Genomic DNA, 18,641 nt, shown 5'->3' on the forward strand with positions numbered 1-18,641 from the left:
AGGCCAGCACGCTCACAATCTCAGTATTTAAAAGTGACGCCTACTCCAAGCTGAACAACAGTATATGAGCCAATTTCTATTTGAGGCTCTTGTGTGATGTTTGTCGACTGAATTATATTCATTTACTGTCTCTCTTTCTCCATTTTTCAGGTTTTGAAATACTTAGATTACGTCTTCACTGGGGTGTTCACCTTTGAGATGGTAATTAAGGTAAGGAGTGGTTGCCTGAATTACTGCCATATTGGGTGATATCATACACGTTTACATTGGCTATTGCCTGTGGGCTCAGGTCCAAAAACAAATGATAAAAAACGCACACACACAGCACCAATAAAGGTCTGAATGGGTGATTCCGCCGAATCGGTACATATTCCCAAAACCACATGTCCCAGAGATAAAGGGCCATAAAATCATTACAATAATAATTACATGCATAATTTTAAAGCTTTATTTTGTCACCAATCCGATGTTAAAAATAAGGCATTTTATTGTCATTTTCTCATTTAAATTTTTTTTTGTGGACAAAACAGGGATTTGGGCCTGTCCCTCACAGTAAAAAGTTGTCTTTCAAGCTGTCTTTTATGATTGATTGATTGATTCCTTTTATTGACATTGTACAAAACATTAAAAAAGTATAAAAATAAATAAGTCAATAAATATGTCTTGAAAAGCTTGTACAACACGTCAAGAGGATAACACAAAAAAAGCTTGCAGCTTGTTTCCATTGTGGTCCTTGTGAATGTGCAATGTGTACTACGTGTATGTGGTAGTTAAAATCAGTGTATGGACAGGGACACCACAAAGAAACAAACAAAAACACACAACTCCCACACACAACTCTCACACACATCCGCTCACACTAGCAAACCACTCCTCCTATCCTGGACACACTCTCAACCAACCTCTCCCCACCCCTCCCCCACTGCAAACGGAGTAGCCACCCCCCACCATTACGACAGGACTAGTCAGGAGCGCACTGCGACGGCTTAAGGGCGGGTTATACTTCCTTTCAGTGCCACAGAGTGAGCTTGTCGCAGCCATGATGCAGTTAATTTTGGTTTATGCCCTGTAAAGCACGGTCTGCGCGATGTCATTCCACGTTCAAACTGCCTTCAATACAAAGAGTAACCTAGACGTGTCGGATGTTTTTTTAGCTTCACAGACTCGGCGACAATGAAAATGAAACATTAAATCTTTATATCATGTGCATGTTTGATCGCACTGGCAGCCACCGTGGTAGTTTGGAACAAAGAAGTGGCTCATTTGTCGAGGACGAAGCGGAATGTTTCCTCGACCTCGGAAACACTGTTCAACTGTCAAAATAACTTCAGTGTCGTAACTTGCAAGCGCACGTGTTGTCTTTGGTTCGTGTAAATAAATGAAACGACAAAGCACGGGCAACGGTAACGCTTTATTTTACGGTACAGTATTTACTATGTACTTTCTGGGTAACAACTGGGTAACAGAGGGAAATTACATGGTACCTAGAATGTAAAAAGGGGGTAAATACGATGTAAATACTGTGTAATTACAGAGGAAAAAACTCAAAAGTTACCGTGAAACTACACTGTGTATTTTCTGGGTAACAACTGGGTAACAGAGAGAAATGACCCAATTATTATCCAGAAAATACACAGTGTAGTTTCTTGGTAAGTTTTGTGTTTTCCCCTGTAATTACATAGTATTTACATCGTAATTACCCCCTTTTTTTCCATTCTAGGTACCATGTAACTTCTCTCTACGGTACAGTATTTACTATGTACTTTCTGGGTAACAACTGGGTAACAGAGAGAAGTTACATGGTACCTAGAATGTAAAAAGGGGGGTAATTACGATGTAAATACTATGTAATTAGAGGGAAAAACCTCAAAACGTACCATGACACTACACAGTGTATTTTCTGGGTAATTATTGTTTGATGGCAATTTAAAAAAGGATGAAAGTACTACCTATTTACCTGTTTGTTTTACAGCAATACCACATTTAATTACTAGGTTAATGTGCTGCTCTGGATGGTAATTATACAACTCCAAAGTCAGAACTTACAAGGAACAGTATTTCATTTTAGTTACTGTGTTTATCACCATACATACCCATTTATTGCATGGGTAAATGTGGTACTTACCTGACAAAACAATTGCTGATGTCACACATTGCCATGGGCTTTATCTTCATTCTTGTAGCCGTTGAGTCAAAAGTGTTTGGTAAGTACATGGTAGGTTTCTGCAATGTTACCAAGTAACATATATTTATTTACCAGGTAAAAAAGGGGAAACTGTACTGTAAAGTAAAGCGAATGCTCTTACCAAAGTATTACCAATTTCTTACCAAGTCATTAAACTTGTTTCATAAATCATGTAAGTACATGGTAAGTTTCTGCACTGTTACCGAGTTACAGATATTCAGTTACTAGGTAAAGAAGGGGAAACTGTACTGTAAAGTAAAGCGAACGCTCTTACCAAAGTATTACCAATTTCTTACCAAGAAAATAAACTTGCTATGGTAAGTATCTGCACTGTTACCAAGTAACAGATATTCAGTTACTAGGTAAAGAAGGGGAAACTGTACTGTAAAGTAAAGCGAACGCTCTTACCAAAGTATTACCAATTTCTTACCAAGCAATTATACTTATTTCATGTATCATGTAAGTACATGGTAAGTTTCTGCACTGTTACCGAGTTACAGATATTCAGTTACCAGGTAAAGAAGGGGAAACTGTACTGTAAAGTAAAGCGAACGCTCTTACCAAATATTACCAATTTCTTAACAAGCAATTATACTTATTTCATGTATCATGTAAGTACATGGTAAGTTTCTGCACTGTTACTGAGTTACAGATATTCAGTTACCAGGTAAAGAAGGGGAAACTGTACTGTAAAGTAAAGCGAACGCTCTAACCAAAGTATTACCAATTTCTTACCAAGAAAATAAACTTGTTATATACAGTATCATGTACTGTAAGTACATGGTAAGTATCTGCACTGTTACCAAGTAACAGATATTCAGTTACCAGGTAAAGAAGGGGAAACTGTACTGTAAAGTAAAGCGAACGCTCTTACCAAAGTATTACCAATTTCTTACCAAGCAATTATACTTATTTCATGTATCATGTAAGTACATGGTAAGTTTCTGCACTGTTACCGAGTTACAGATATTCAGTTACCAGGTAAAGAAGGGGAAACTGTACTGTAAAGTAAAGCGAACGCTCTTACCAAATATTACCAATTTCTTAACAAGCAATTATACTTATTTCATGTATCATGTAAGTACATGGTAAGTTTCTGCACTGTTACTGAGTTACAGATATTCAGTTACCAGGTAAAGAAGAGGAAACTGTACTGTAAAGTAAAGTGAACGCTCTTACCAAAGTAGTACCAATTTCTTACCAAGTAATTAAACTGTTTCATAAATCATGTAAGTACATGGTAAGTTTCTGCACTGTTACCGAGTTACAGATATTCAGTTACTAGGTAAAGAAGGGAACTGTACTGTAAAGTAAAGCGAACGCTCTTACCAAAGTATTACCAATTTCTTACCAAGCAATTAAACATATTTCATGTATCATGTATGTTAGGGTGCATCAGTTGCCCCCTATGAAAAGATATTGCCTTGGCCCTATAGTAAAAATGTTCTACACCCAGTAAAAACACACTGTGTAAAATATTTTGAAATTTGGATGAAGTCTACCGGGGCCACCAGCCCCATGAAAATAGAAAATAATGGTGATAGTCAGAATCTTGGAATAGAAATGGACATTTTGCTGCATAAAGCTACCCAATAAAAAACATATTGTCTCAGCTCTGTGATAAAAATGTTCTATGCACAGTAAAATCACTCTGTGTAAAATATTTTAAAATTTGGATGAAGTCTACCGGGGCCACCAGCCCCATGAAAATAGAAAATAATGGTGACAGTCAAAATCTTGGATAGAAACAGGGCTGGACTGGCCATCTGGCATGGCGGGCATTTCCCGGTGAGCCCCGCACCCTCGTGGGCCCCCATTTTTTTTTTTTACATTACTGAAAATAGGGGCCCATGAGGGTGCGGGGCCCACCGGTGAGTCAGTTCTCCGGCACTAGTAATAATGAGGGGGCCCCCTTAAATCCAAAAGTGCCCGGGCCCTATTTATCGCCCAGTCCAGCCCTGAATAGAAATGGACATTTTGCTGCATAAAGCTACCCAATAAAAACATATTGCCTCAGCTGTGTGATAATGTTCTATGCACAGTAAAATCACTCTTTGGAAAATGTGTTGAAATTTAGATTAATTCTACTTGGTCCGCAGGCCCATGAAAATACAAAACAATGGTGATAGTGATGGGCAACCTGGATTCCAAAGTCCAGTGCCACATATTCCAAATATAGCCAATATAATGAACCAGCTGACCCACTGCCAGTGTCAAGCAAGAGATTGCGAAGTTGTATGACTTTTTGTGTGCTTCACCTGTGGGCCTACAGGATTGTGCAGGTAGCTGTTAATACCTGGTGGAACATCTGTACTAAAGCTGTGAATGCTCCTTGGAATTACTTGAAGAAATCCCTGCAGTAGTTCAATAGAGTACATACAATACAACTGTATGTGATGTTGGAAAGAGTGGCTTCCCAAAACCTGTACTTAAGTGGCTTCTATGTCATGGGTATCACCAGGTCCAGAGTCCATTGCCAAGGGCCTCTCAGGTAAGTTATGGTACTCATCTGATGGAGTAAAGTGAAATACTTCCACAGGCGATGGGATAAAGAAGTAATGGCACTCTTCAATACAGTTGTATTGACTGCTTTGTAGCCTAGGCATTCCAAGGAATATTCACAGCTTTGGTACAGATGTTCCTCCATGAATTGTAGGCCCACAGGTGAAACACACAAATATAACAGTCATGCAGCTTTGCAATCTCTTGCTTGATACTAGCAGTGGTCCAAGGCAGCAAGGAATTTATATTGTGTTGCAAAAGAGCAAATTTGCCTAAATATAGCCGTTTGACCATCAGTCTGTCCTGAGACTGAAGTCTGTGTAAGTGGATCGACTGAATACACAACCTGCTTAGATATTTCTTCTGTTTGTGCTCCCAATACAGGTGATCTCACTAATTACCTCATCAACCTGGCTTAAGTGGTAATTAGGCTCAGCTGGTTCATTATATTGGCTGGGGCAAATGTGTCACGCGGTTTGTCCACCTCTGTTTTAAGACAATGGCAAACCTAGATTCAAAAGCTACAATCCAGTGCCACAGATTTCAAATTACCTGGTTTTACCTGTCCAATTGCCCTAACTTGAAAGGTAAAACTAGGTATGTCATTTGGAATATGTGGCACTGGAGTTCAGCTTTGGAATCCAGGTTGCCCATCACCATCACCATTATTTTGTATTTTCATGGGCCTGGTGGACCCGGTAGAATTCATCTAAATTTCAACACATTTTACACAGAGTGATTTTACTGTGCATAGAACATTTTTATCACAGAGCTGAGACAATATGTTTTTTACTGGGTAGCTTTATGCAGCAAAATGTCCATTTCTATTCCAAGATTCTGACTATCACCATTATTTTCTATTTTCATGGGGCTGGTGGCCCCGGTAGACTTCATCCAAATTTCAAAATATTTTACACAGTGTGTTTTTACTGGGTGTAGAACATTTTTACAATAGGGCCAAGGCAATATCTTTTCATAGGGGGCATCTGATGCACCCTAATGTAGGTACATGGTAAGTTTCTGCACTGTTACCGAGTTACAGATATTCAGTTACCAGGTAAAGAAGGGGAAACTGTACTGTAAAGTAAAGTGAACGCTCTTACCAAAGTATTACCAATTTCTTACCAAGAAAGTAAAGGTGTTTCATATATCATGTAAGTACATGGTAGGTTTCTGCACTGTTACCGAGTTACAGATATTCATTTACCAGGTAAAGAAGGGAAAAAAATACATCAAAAGCAAATCAAAGCATTATTGTGGAAATCATTTTTTTTTATTATTGTATATTGTGGCAAACGACAGTATTGCAACTATGCTGCTCATTGGAACTGTGCTGCTTATTGCCAAATTTTATTATGTTTAGGTAATAAACTAATATATACTAGTATGAATGTAACCCACTACTAGGTATGTACACGTCGATGATAGGCCAGGTTCAATAGCTAGAGAATAAAGACACTAGGCTCTGGGAGAGTGCAAAAAGATAAGTGCAATTAAAAGACACCACACAAGGATTAACTTTTTTTCTTTCTTTAGTTATGAATTGCAAGGTAGAAAATATGTACATATTCCCAAAATAAAAGAAAAGAATTGACCCTTTAAAATAAAATAAAATGAATTGTCCTTCAAAAGTGAGTAATTGTCTATTTTCCAAAAGTTGGGAACAGTCCTTTAAATCAGTCCTTTAAATCCTCAAAGAGAAAAGAGTTCCTTTCAGTTGTTCAAGAAAAAAAAAAAAAAGTAGTTCCTTTATAGTAGTTCCGTTCAGTTTAGTTCAGTTTGTAAACCGTTAAAGTAACAACTCAAGTAAGTCAGTCAGTGTTGTTGTGACACAGGCAGGTCACAACCCTACCACATATGCGCCATGTACAATGACACAGGACAGGATCCGACTCAATGGGGTGGGTGGCTCGCCATCAAACGCAGTCATCAATCCACAGCAGAATCCAGGTTCAAAAAACGTCACCTGTGTAACCATACCCTTAGTTAAGCTACACATGTACACAGGACAATGTTCACATTTCTTATCAAATATCAGTTCAAACAGTTTAAACTTAAAGTAGTTGTACACAGGGGTGGAAAGTAACTAATTACATTTACTCAAGTATTGTACTTGAGTAGCATTTATGAGTAGGCCTACTTTGTACTTTTTAAGTAGTTTTTAAAATGAATACTTTTACTAGTATTTGAGTACATTTGACCCAAGTAGTTAACTCAATTACACTGGAACCTGGCCTGAGTACTGAGTAAAAAATAGACAAAATGCCACGCAAAATAATGCCACAATCTGCCGGAAATGAAAGATTATGCAGGATGGCACACAGCATTTCCACGATTGTACTATCTTGGATCAATGTATTGGATGATGGCTGGTGCCAAGCAAGAGATAGAGGTTATGGAGGACGATATTCAAGAAAAAGAAACATTAAATTAAATGTAACTAAGTACTTTTACTCAAATTGCATTTTTAAGTGAAGTACTTTTTACTTTTACTTGAGTAGATTTTTAGATAGGTAGGCCTACTTTTACTTTTACTCGAGTAGGATTTAGGCAAAGTAAAGATACTTTTACTTGAGTAGGCCTACAAATTTTCTGTAGCCTACTCTTTCCACCTCTGGTTGTACAACATTAATATCAATCTTCTCAAAGGAAAATATATGGAAACCGCATAAGCTTACACTTCATTTATACTGAAAAGCATTGCATACCATTCAGTTACATAACCATTATCAAATAACAGGATGAATACTATGAAAAACATCACTCGGTACTGAAACCGCGGGAATTACACACAGATATTGCCGAGCACAGTAATGATAAGGAGGACTCGTTCAGACCTCTCCCCTCGCACGTGATGGGTGCGTGATCACAAGCATGTGAATTACAGGCAGCTCATTCCAAGCTTTAAACTTACTCAATTCAACCAAAATATACCCTTTTCTCACTAAACACAAGTATGAACAAAACAAAATACAATCCTGAAGTTTCACCGAAGTATTTCACAGTGATAAGCAATAACACTCAAGTTACATCAGAAGGGAAAATAAGTTACAGGTGGTTGCCTTACCGAGACGATTCAACAGAAACAATACACGACGAAGCGCAGCTTCTTTCTCTTCAAAACACAAAAGATTTACAGAGCAGGTCGCTCGGTGGTCCAAAAGGAAACTTAGAAGTAGTTATCATTAACTTAGAATTACTTTTCTATCAATATCTAGCTCCAAGGTGGAGCAGAAGAAACGGAGTCTTCAATTCAGCTTTCATTTCGAGCTCTTCTCAGCTCAACTGACTAGAACGGCTCCAAGGAAAGCTGAATGCGTGGAAACGCATGTCAAAATAAAAGTCCCATAACGTAACTGTCACAGTAAAAGTTAGGCTATATCAAATATATGTTAATCGTGTTTTTAACAATAACAACCCATCATTCATGAATTGCCTTCTCAGTATTATCACTATTTATTATCCCATTTTACTATTTATGCTATTTAATCAACTAATACCTTTTTAATATGCATTTGTCAACTGGGTTACATGAACATAGTAAGTTTTGCAGCTAAAAATGCCTGTTTCTGGAAATTAAAAATTGAGGATCATGGAGAAAATCCCCCTTTTCATTTTTTCATTGATGAAAAATGCAATGTTTGCTGTCATAATACCTAGAAATTGAAAAGTGCTATTCATGAAAATGGAAATGAAGAACGGGCAGCAGGAATTCTGGAATTAAATAATAGGCCTAATAATAATAAAATACAGTGCATCTGTGTGTGTATGTGGAACAAGGCAGCCATCCGAGTTGGCAGCAGAAATACACTCATCAGTCCAGGCAATACTTTCTCTAGTCCTGTATTGTAAAACATGTAGGCCTGGTCTGATGAGTCTTTATATCTGCGGCCAACTCGGATGTTAAAGTGATACTGTCCCATGTTTGGAAATGAGCTCGTATTACACTTCCCCTTGAGTTAAGTTATTGGGTTTTACCTTTCTCCTGTACTTCCTGCCGTTCTCTGACTACAGCAGTGCAAATTTTATCTCCATGCTAGCAATTAACACCGAGTCCTATGAGAACAGTTTTCCCTTCTTTACCTGGTAACTGAATATCTGTAATTTGGTAACAGTGTAGATGTAGGCCTACTTACATGATATGAAGTTTAATTGTGTGGTAAGAAATTGGTAATACTTACGTAAGAGCGTTCACTTTATTTTACAGTACAGTTTCCCCTTCTTTACCTGGTAGCCCAACTGAATATCTGTAACTCGTTAACAGTGCAGAAACTTACCATGTACTTACATGATACATGAAATAAGTTTAATTGCTTGGTAAGAAATTGGTAATACGTTGGTAAGAGCGTTCGCTTTACTTTACAGTACAGTTTCCCCTTCTTTACCTGGTAACTGAATATCTGTTACTTGGTAACAGTGCAGATACTTACCATGTACTTACATGATATATAACAATTTTATTTTCTTGGTAAGAAATTGGTAATACTTTGGTAAGAGCGTTCGCTTTACTTTACAGTACAGTTTCCCCTTCTTTACCTAGTAACTGAATATCTGTAACTTGGTAACAGTGCAGAAACTTACCATGTACTTACATGATTTATGAAACAAGTTTAATTGCTTGGTAAGAAATTGGTAATACTTTGGTAAGAACATTCGCTTTACTTTACGGTACAGTTTCCCCTTCTTTACCTGGTAAATAAATATATGTTACTTGGTAACAGTGCAGAAACCTACCATGTACTTACCAAACACTTTTGACTCAACGGCTACAAGAATGAAGATAAAGCCCAATGGCAATGTGTGACACCAGCAATTGTTTTGTCAGGTAAGTAGGCCTAACACATTTACCCATGCAATAAATGGGTATGTATGGTGATAAACACAGTAACTACAATGAAATACTGTTCCTTGTAAGTTCTGACTTTGGAGTTTTGTAATTACCATCCAGAGCATCACATTAACCTAGTAATTAAATGTGGTATTGCTGTAATACAAACAGGCAAATAGGTAGTAGGCCTACTTTCATCCTTTTTTAAATTGCCATCAAACAATAATTACCCAGAAATTACACCGTACTTTTGTAGTAATTCACGAGATATTTTCTTCTCAATTACATAGCATTTACTTAGTAGTAACCCCCCTTTTAAATTTTAGATACCATCTAATTCCTCTCTGTGACCCAATTGTTACCCAGAAAATACACAGTGTAAGTTTCATGGTAAGTTTTGAGGTTTTCCCCTGTAATTACATAGTATTTACATCGTAATTACCCCCTTTTTACATTCTAGGTACCATGTAACTTCTCTCTGTTACCCAGTTGTCACCCAGAAAGTACATAGTAAATAGGCCTACTGTACCGTAGAGAGAAGTTACATGGTACCTAGAATGGAAAAAAAGGGGGTCATTACGATGTAAATACTATGTAATTACAGGGGAAAACTCAAAACTTACCAAGAAACTACACTGTGTATTTTCTGGATAACAATTGGGTAATTTCTCTCTGTTACCCATTTGTTACCCAGAAAATACACAGTGTAGTTTCATGGTAACTTTTGAGTTTTTTTCCCCCTGTAATTACACAGTATTTACATCGTAATTACCCTCTTTTTACATTCTAGGTACCATGTAATTTCCCTCTGTTACCCAGTTGTTACCCAAAAAGTACATAGTAAATACTGTACCGTAAAATAAAGCGTTACTTATTTAATGAAGAGCTCACAGTCCGTAGACCGACGAAGGTTAGAACAAGGAAGTAGCGCTTGTTCTCGACTCGAGGACAGAGCAGGCTGGTCGAGAGAACCAATCAGAGACCTATTTTCGCCCTTCGCGCCGTCGCTCCCTGCGTCGAGACACAATTTTGGGGAGGTGCCCCAGAGTACCTGCGTGATGGGGGGGGCTTCACTCCATTAACTGCGCGGCTCACTGCATCACGACGCAGGGACGCTGATCTCGAGGCATAAACCACCCTTTAATCCAAAGGCCAACGGACCTGATAGGGTCAGCGCCAGACTCCTTAAGACCTGTGCAGAAGAGCTAGCTGAGCCACTGCAACACATCTTCAATAAGAGTCTGCATGCGGGTAAGGTGCCCACACAGTGGAAAACCTCATGCCTCATACCTGTCCCCAAAAAGCCAACCCCCAAAGAACTGAACGACTACAGACCGGTAGCCCTCACATCACATATAATGAAGACATTCGAGCGTGTGCTGCTGCTCAACATACTGAAATCCCAAGTTCACCACGCACTAGACCCACTACAATTTGCCTACCAGTAGGAGGTGGGAGTTGAGGATGCTATCCTGTATCTGCTGCACAGGGTGCATTCTCACCTGGCAAAGGAAGCAGTGCTGTTAGAATCATGTTCTTCGATTTCTCCAGCGCCTTCAACACAATCCAGCCACTCCTGTTGAGAAACAAACTACTGCAGATGGGAGTGGAGACGGGGCTGGTGAACTGGATCACAGACTACCTCACAGGAAGGCCCCAGTTCGTCAGACTAGGTGACCTCACATCAGAGACTGTAGTCAGCAGCACTGGAGCTCCACAAGGAACGGTGCTTTCCCCTGTGCTGTTCACCCTGTACACCACTGACTTCAAGTACAACACAAAGACCTGCCACATGCAAAAGTTCTCGGACGACACAGCCATTGTTGCATGCATCAAAGAGGGGCAGGAGGGGGGTACAGGGGACTGGTGGAGAACTTTGTCAAATGGTGCAGAACCAACCAGCTGCGTCTGAACACCACCAAAACCGAAGAAATGGTGATCGACTTCAGGCGAACCACCCCACCCCTGGTGCCTGTCTCTATCGAGGGGGAGACAGTGGAGACAGTCTCCAGATTCAAGTACCTGGGTGTTCACTTGGACTCTAAACTGGACTGGTCTGCTAACTCACAAGCGCTGTACAAGAAAGGACAGAGCAGGCTCTACTTTCTGAGGAAGCTGAGATCTTTCAATGTCTGCAACAGACTCCTGCAGATGTTCTACCAGTCTGCCATGGCCAGTGTGCTCTCCTATGCTGTGGCATGCTGGGGTGGCAGCATTAGGAAGAGAGATGTAGGATGGTTTGACAGGCTGGTGAGGAAAGCAGGGTCTGTTGTAGGCACAGAACTGGATGCCCTCACAACCACAGCTGACAAGAGGACACTTAGCAGATTGGACTCTATTTTGGACAACTACAAGCACCCACTGTACCCAGTCTTCGACAACCAGAGAAGCCTGTTCAGCTACAGACTGCGCGCCATCTCCTGCAAGACAGACAGGCTGGGGAAGTCCTTTGTACCCAGGGCCATCCAGCTATTCAACATCGCACAAAAGGACACACAAAGAGAGACCGTCATATGGGACTGGACTGCATAAACAGATCCCACTCCTGCACACTTTATCGGCATGCTTCCCATGCTTCTACCTGGACTCTTTACCCTTCGACTCCTCTTCACTTGGAATGCACAGCTGCTTTTGTGTGTGTGTGTGTGTGTGTGTGTGTGTGTGTGTGTGTGTGTGTGTGTGTGTGTGTGTGTGTGTGTGTGTGTGTGTGTGTGTGTGTGTGTGTGTGTGTGTGTGTGTGTGTGTACGTGTGTACAGTACGTGTGTACGTGTGTGGAGTTACACAGGGGGCGACTTGTGTTACCCCTCCATCTCTTTTTTACTAGGAATACAATGGACATTGTACTAGACACTTGTGTCACCCCCCGGACTACTGATACTCCTTTGGTGGTAACTTTGTCTTGGCGTTTAGATGCCACCCAGCTAAGGCACACGTGACACTATGTACACTTTATTATTTGGTGTGCGTGTGTGTGTGTGTGTGTGTATGTGTGTGTGTGTGTGTGTGTGTGTGTGTGTGTGTGTGTGTGTGTGTGTGTGTGTGTACGTGTGTGGAGTTACACAGGGGGCGACTTGTGTTACCCCTCCATCTCTTTTTACTAGGAATACAATGGACATTGTACTAGGCAGAGAGGCTACGGACACTCCTGGACACTTTATAGCCACTTGTCTTGGCTTCTATGATAGATAGATAGATAGTTTATTTGTCCTTTCGGAAAGTTGTTCTGTGCCATTTTCAGTGCATCTGATACAATTACAAAGACATTACAATAAACAAAATCACAATAGGCAAACACAACCCCCCCCCCCCTCTATAGGACAAGAAGACAGGTTGACAAAAAACCCAGCTTAAACACAGTAAAGTGCAGTTATTCAGTACCAAAGTACAATGTGCTACTCAGTAAGTTACAGTTGTCTTATTTAACATGGATATACTAGTAGGTATAAATGATTGACGGGCTCTGTTTGTCTTAAATGAAGGCTTAAATGAAACCTCCTACCTGAGGGCAACAACTCATATGCTTGATGTAAGGGGTATGAGTGATCCTCACATATACGTTTGTAGTATTTGCCTTCTTTACCACCCTTGCTTCAACAGTCATGGCCATGCTATTTAGTGGCTGGCAAGCAATCTTGCTGGCCATGTTGATTATCTTATGGAGATTATTTTTTATTTACAACAGACAGGGAGAAGTACCAGGCCACAGAACAGAAACATAAAATGCTCTCAACAAAAGAATGATAAAAAAAACTGCATCATATCCCTATCCACTTTAAATTGCCTTAGCTTTCGCATGAAGTACAGTCTCTGCATTCCCTTTTTGTAAATAGTCTCGGTGTTACAGCTCCAAGTCAATTTGTCATCAATTACAGTTCCCAAATATTTATAGTTTGTCACAACCTCAATGTCTTCCCCATGTATGACCATGTTCTGATGGGTGTGTCTCCCCGTTCTAAAATCCACAATGAGTTATTTTGTCTTTCTTTTATTTAGAAAAAGACAGCTGGACTCACACCACTCTACAAACTGATCCACCCAGGCCCTGTATTGGGTCTCATTGTTGTCATTGTTGTTTATTGCTTCTACACTCATTCGTGTAAAGTGTAAACAGTACAGGGGAAAATACGCTCCCTTGTGGAGCCCCAGTGTTAGTAAAAATTGGGGAGGACACAGCTTTGTTTACCCGAACACACTGTGTTCTCTCGGTCAGAAAGGACTCAACCCTATGTGCCACTCAGCTAAGGCACATGTGAACACTGTGGACACTTTACACTTTATTTTTATTTTTTTTTGGTGTGTGTGTGTGAGAGAGAGGGATGCCTTGGCAAATGTATGTAACAGTGAGCTATTAATGGTTATTTTATGTGTAAGTATGTGTGTTATGTCTCGTGGGCAATATTTATATATGTGCAGGGCTCTAAATTAACTTTTTACAACACCAGCCAATTTGGCTGGTAGATATTTTTTCTTACCAGCCAAACAGAAGTTCAACTAGCCATTTTATATTACAAAGCGGATTCCAAAAAAGTTGGGACACTTTGTATTATGTGAATAAAATCAAAATGCTGGCATTTTCAAAACATCTAATATGTTAATAAGGTAGAGCATTATGTACAGACAGCATATCAGTTGTCAAAGTCAAGCAGAATTATTGTTTTTAGGAAAATATGTGCTCATTTCAAATTTCACACTTGCAACAAACCCCAAAAAAGTTGGGACAAGGCCAATAAAATGCTTTTTATATTGGATAAGACTAAACACAACACAAGGGATGAGACTGAACAGTTAAATACATTCACTGTTGGCATAATTTTATTCAAAAATTAGATATTTTGATATGCGAGACATGATTTCAGCAGCTCAACTGATAGGTGTGTTCTTCAACTTGTTTACCTTTTTGTTATGCTTATTATGTGGCATATCCTGACTGCAAGAAAACAATTTTGTGACCTGTTTACTCCTATGATGGAACCACACTGTTGGAACATAGTAGAGATTGAAATTTGCCACCATTATGGGGCAATATCTAAAGGCGGTGCTCCAAAATATAATGCCTTGGTAGCTATGTTTGCTGTTTAAAGTCTGTATGTATCATTCAACATTCATTTTAATGCTCTACATGAGTAAGAAGACCCTAACCAAGTCACCTCTGCACCCCTTTACCATCATATATGCTGTCTTTCAGATTGACCACTAAATCAAGTCGAAGTATTCATTTTCTATATAACCTGGAGGGTGCATGACTCCATAATTTTCAAAAAGGATTCAATATTTTCCATTCTGTAATCAGAGGACAGTTTCACATGTCTACTAGGTCCATAGAATGAGCCTTTCCGCACACAACACGGTTTAATGTCTGCATCATGTGCATTAATCAAGTGTTGTGTTTATGGTCATTTTTTCGAGAGCTGCCATTGTTGGAGTGTCATAGTTTGCTTATTTACCACGAGTATGTCATGATCTCATAACTCGTGCAATGATACACAGAACTTTATATTACGGAAATAGGCCTTATATACCTGCAATTTTGATAATTTAATCTTTCTGTGTAATAGATCAGTAATTAGTCCCTCAAAATCTTCGCTGCTGAGTGCCACAGCCTCTATGTGATGGTATTTTATTTGTGCATTCATGTTGGCAGTCAATATAGTTCCTTTTAAAATATTCTTCCTTGTGTAATTTTTAGAATTATCCAACTATTACAACATGTTTTGGCCCTGTCCCAACTTTTTTGAGATTTGTTGCATGGGTCAAATTTTAAATGATCACATAATTACCTCAAAACAATAATTCTGCTCGACTTTAACAACTGATATGTTGTCTGTACATAATGCTCTACCTTATTAACATATTAGATGTTTTGAAAATGCCAGCATTTTGATTTTATTCACAAAATACAAAGTGTCCCAACTTTTTTGGAATCCGCTTGTATCTTACCAAAATAAACTATGTGTTATGTTTTTTTTTTAATTATTTTATTTAACTATTTCCTCAAAACACATAAAGAATATACATACTATACATACTATATCAACTTTACATTTTTTTTTTTTTTACTTCTGTTTAATTTTTATTAGGCCTACTCAATCCATTTCATTAGTTTTTCTTTCATTTCCACTGAAAACAGTGAATCACATCACATATGCCAGACCTTTAACATAGCACTAACCAAACACATACAGCCATCACCACAAACCCTCACATCCCCACACGCCCTCACTCAAACCTTGCATAACGCTACTGTAAGCCTACAGAAACCTAAACCTCACACAAACAGCCGTCAACACACAGCCAAATAGGCTACCATGGACAATACACAGAAGAGAGGGGAGCGGAGGAGAAGAGAGGAAAGGAGAGAACACGCACACACGTTGTGCAATAAAGTGTATGATGTCTTATGTGTTTATGTAGGCCTACAGTAGTAGCCTAGCCTGCTGCTAGACACCTTAATTTCCTCCAGGAGCTCAGCTCATACCACACGCAACAAAATGACAAGTAACGATTACGCCATTTAAAGGAAATGTTCGCTTTCTTTGTTACTTCCATAGCGTCAGTAGTTTTTTTGTTATAGTTTTTTTTCACATAGGCTACTTGCACGTCCATGCAAGGTCTGCCTTTTCCGATGGCGTGGGTTTTCCGAATCAGAAACTACATGCAATTGGGCCAGGACAGAAAATGTCAGACAACTTCTGACTGACAGCTACGCTCAAACTGACAGGCACAGCTCTCCACATCTGTCCTTGTCTTATTCGCTCCTCCTCCACCACTCCATTTTAACGTCTCTGTTACTGTTATTATTAGCTTCTTAACCCTTCTCTTAAAACAGCTTGTTAATGAAATACATTTGATATCAACAGGCCATAAAACTGCTCCTGAATATAAAAAAGACCCCTTCCCCATTAAGTTATTAAATCTATATAACACACAACCGTAGAGCTTCTCCTTGTGGACTGCCTGTGTACCTCCTGCACTTTACAAAAAATAGTCTTTAAAATATTTTAAAATTCTGTGTACCATGGTCAATTTTATGTAGGTTACTCTATCCTCAACATTAAGCCAGTTGAGGCTTTCAAAATGGGAAGGTAAAATGTGGGTATGAGGGTGCAAGCTAAGGATCAGTCTCACTAGTTTATTTTGAGATGTCTGTAACTTTTAAAAAAGTTAAAAAACCAAAAAAATTAGTAAACCAGGAAGTGCACGCATAATCAAAGTAACCTTGAACCAATGCCCCTGCCAGAATTTCCAGGGCTTTCCCGTCAATCAAATGAGATATTCTAGCCAAGAATTTAGTTCTCTGGTTTAGTTTGGAAATGACCTTTGTAGCCATGGCCTCTCCACTTAATTTGTTGTCAAGAATACATCCTAAATATGTTACTGATTCTTTAGCTGTAATTACTGCATCATCTACTTTTACATTCAACAATGGTGATTTTCTTAATTTTACATTTGATCCAAACATAATTGATTTTTCCCCCCCTAAATGCAAAGAGAGCTTATTTTCAGCTAGCCAAACGCTGACTTTTTGGAGCTCTAGACTGAGAATCCTCTCAATTTGAGCTTTTTTGTGGTGGGAAACAATCAGGGCTGAATCATCAGCATATAAAAACAGATCACAATCACAGGCTGCTTTCATGTCATTGACATACAGTAAAAACAACAACGGTCCTAAAATGCTCCCTTGGGGAACACCACAAGAAAGATGTAGAGGCTTGGACCACAGACCTTTTACCTCTACCTACTACCTGATTCCTGTCCCCTAAGTAGGACCGTATCCAATCTAAAGACATTTTATTAAAACCCATGGCCTTAAGTTTGGCTAAAAGAATACAGTGATTGACGGTGTCAAAGGCTTTTTGGAGGTCCAGCATGACCATGCCACAGTATATACCATTGTCAATCTCTTTCCTAATATAATCTGTTAGATAAAGTAGACATGTTTCTGTCGAATGAGACTTTCTAAAGCCAGATTGAAACTCAGAGAAGGTTGTGTGAAGAAATGTACGTATCAATTTGGTCATAGACAACCTTCTCTATAATTTTGGATATAGAATTGACACTGGGCGGTAGTTTCCATGTTCAACTTTACTACCCTTTTTGTAAAGGGGGATTACTCTTGCCCTTTTGAATTCGTTTGGAAAAGTACTTTGGTTTGTGATGTGCGTTATACATGGTGAAATTAATTCGGCAGCATCTTGAATAAATCTTACAGGCATATTATCCAGCCCTGTTGTTTTTTTTGGGATCCAGACTTTTAAGCTTTTGCAGAATTTTTTAATTTGTGACCTTAGCCAGAGAAAAAGTGTCTGCCACTACACCCCTCTCCTGGTAATATGACTGCATTGTTTGGATTATATTGTCCTGCTTGATCAGGTAATTCCCTTACCAGTCAAGTCAAGTCCAATTTATTTTTATAACGCATTTCATACACAGGTGCAACTCAATGTGCTTCACAAAACAAAAACAAATGCAAAAGGAAAGAAAACAAGCAAAGAAAAGAAGAAAGACATTTGAGTCAAATAACATTTAAAACACCATGATTAAAAACATATGGTAAAAAGAAACATAAAAAGAACAATACATTTTTTTTTTAAAAATGTGTTTAAAACATTAAGATAAAAACAAATGGTAAGAAATAAACATAGAAATAAAAATGATATAAAATGCAAGCTAGTTAAAGCATCTGAAAACAGCTTTGTCTTAAGTCTAGATTTGAAGCTATGGACAGTGGGTGCATTTTTGACATCATTTGGAAGCTGGTTCCAAAGCTTTGCAGCATAGACGCTAAAGGCTGCCTCTCCACACTTTGTTTTTACTCTTGGGCTCACCAGCAAATTCTTCTCTGTTGACCTTAGTGACCTGGTTGGCACATACAGCTGAAACATATCTAGTAGATAGGTGGGTCCCATTCCAATTAATGATTTAAAAGCAAGAAGCATTGCCTTAAAATCAATTCTGTAGCTTGCTGGGAGCCAATGCAGCGATCTCAAGATTGCAGTAATGTGGTCAAACTTCCTTGTTTCCGTAAGAACCCTTGTTGTTGTTGTTGAAGCTGTTTGATGTTTTTTTGGGGGAGGCCTGTAAAAAGACTGTTACAGTAATCAACCTTACTAGAAATGAAAGCATGT

General features: G+C 39.0%; 1 protein-coding gene and 1 long non-coding RNA gene across 3 annotated transcripts in view; one reads left to right on the forward strand and one right to left on the reverse strand.

Moving 5' to 3' along the window:
- cacna1bb (calcium channel, voltage-dependent, N type, alpha 1B subunit, b) overlaps positions 1-18,641 on the forward strand; it is a 400,044-nt gene that overhangs the window by 147,418 nt on the left and 233,985 nt on the right. For both annotated transcript variants that reach the window (XM_063211051.1, XM_063211050.1), the window contains exon 27: positions 151-210. In XM_063211051.1, coding sequence (XP_063067121.1) covers positions 151-210 — 60 coding nt within the window. The remainder of the gene's footprint in view (positions 1-150; positions 211-18,641) is intronic.
- LOC134459122 (uncharacterized) lies at positions 6,202-8,915 on the reverse strand. Its single transcript, XR_010036774.1, has 2 exons — positions 7,755-8,915; positions 6,202-6,653 (listed from the first exon to the last, which is right to left on the reverse strand). It is a non-coding gene; the product is annotated as an uncharacterized LOC134459122 (long non-coding RNA).

The sequence above is a fragment of the Engraulis encrasicolus genome, chromosome 11 (genome assembly GCF_034702125.1).
Source record: "Engraulis encrasicolus isolate BLACKSEA-1 chromosome 11, IST_EnEncr_1.0, whole genome shotgun sequence".
Classification (NCBI taxonomy): Eukaryota; Metazoa; Chordata; class Actinopteri; order Clupeiformes; family Engraulidae; genus Engraulis; species Engraulis encrasicolus.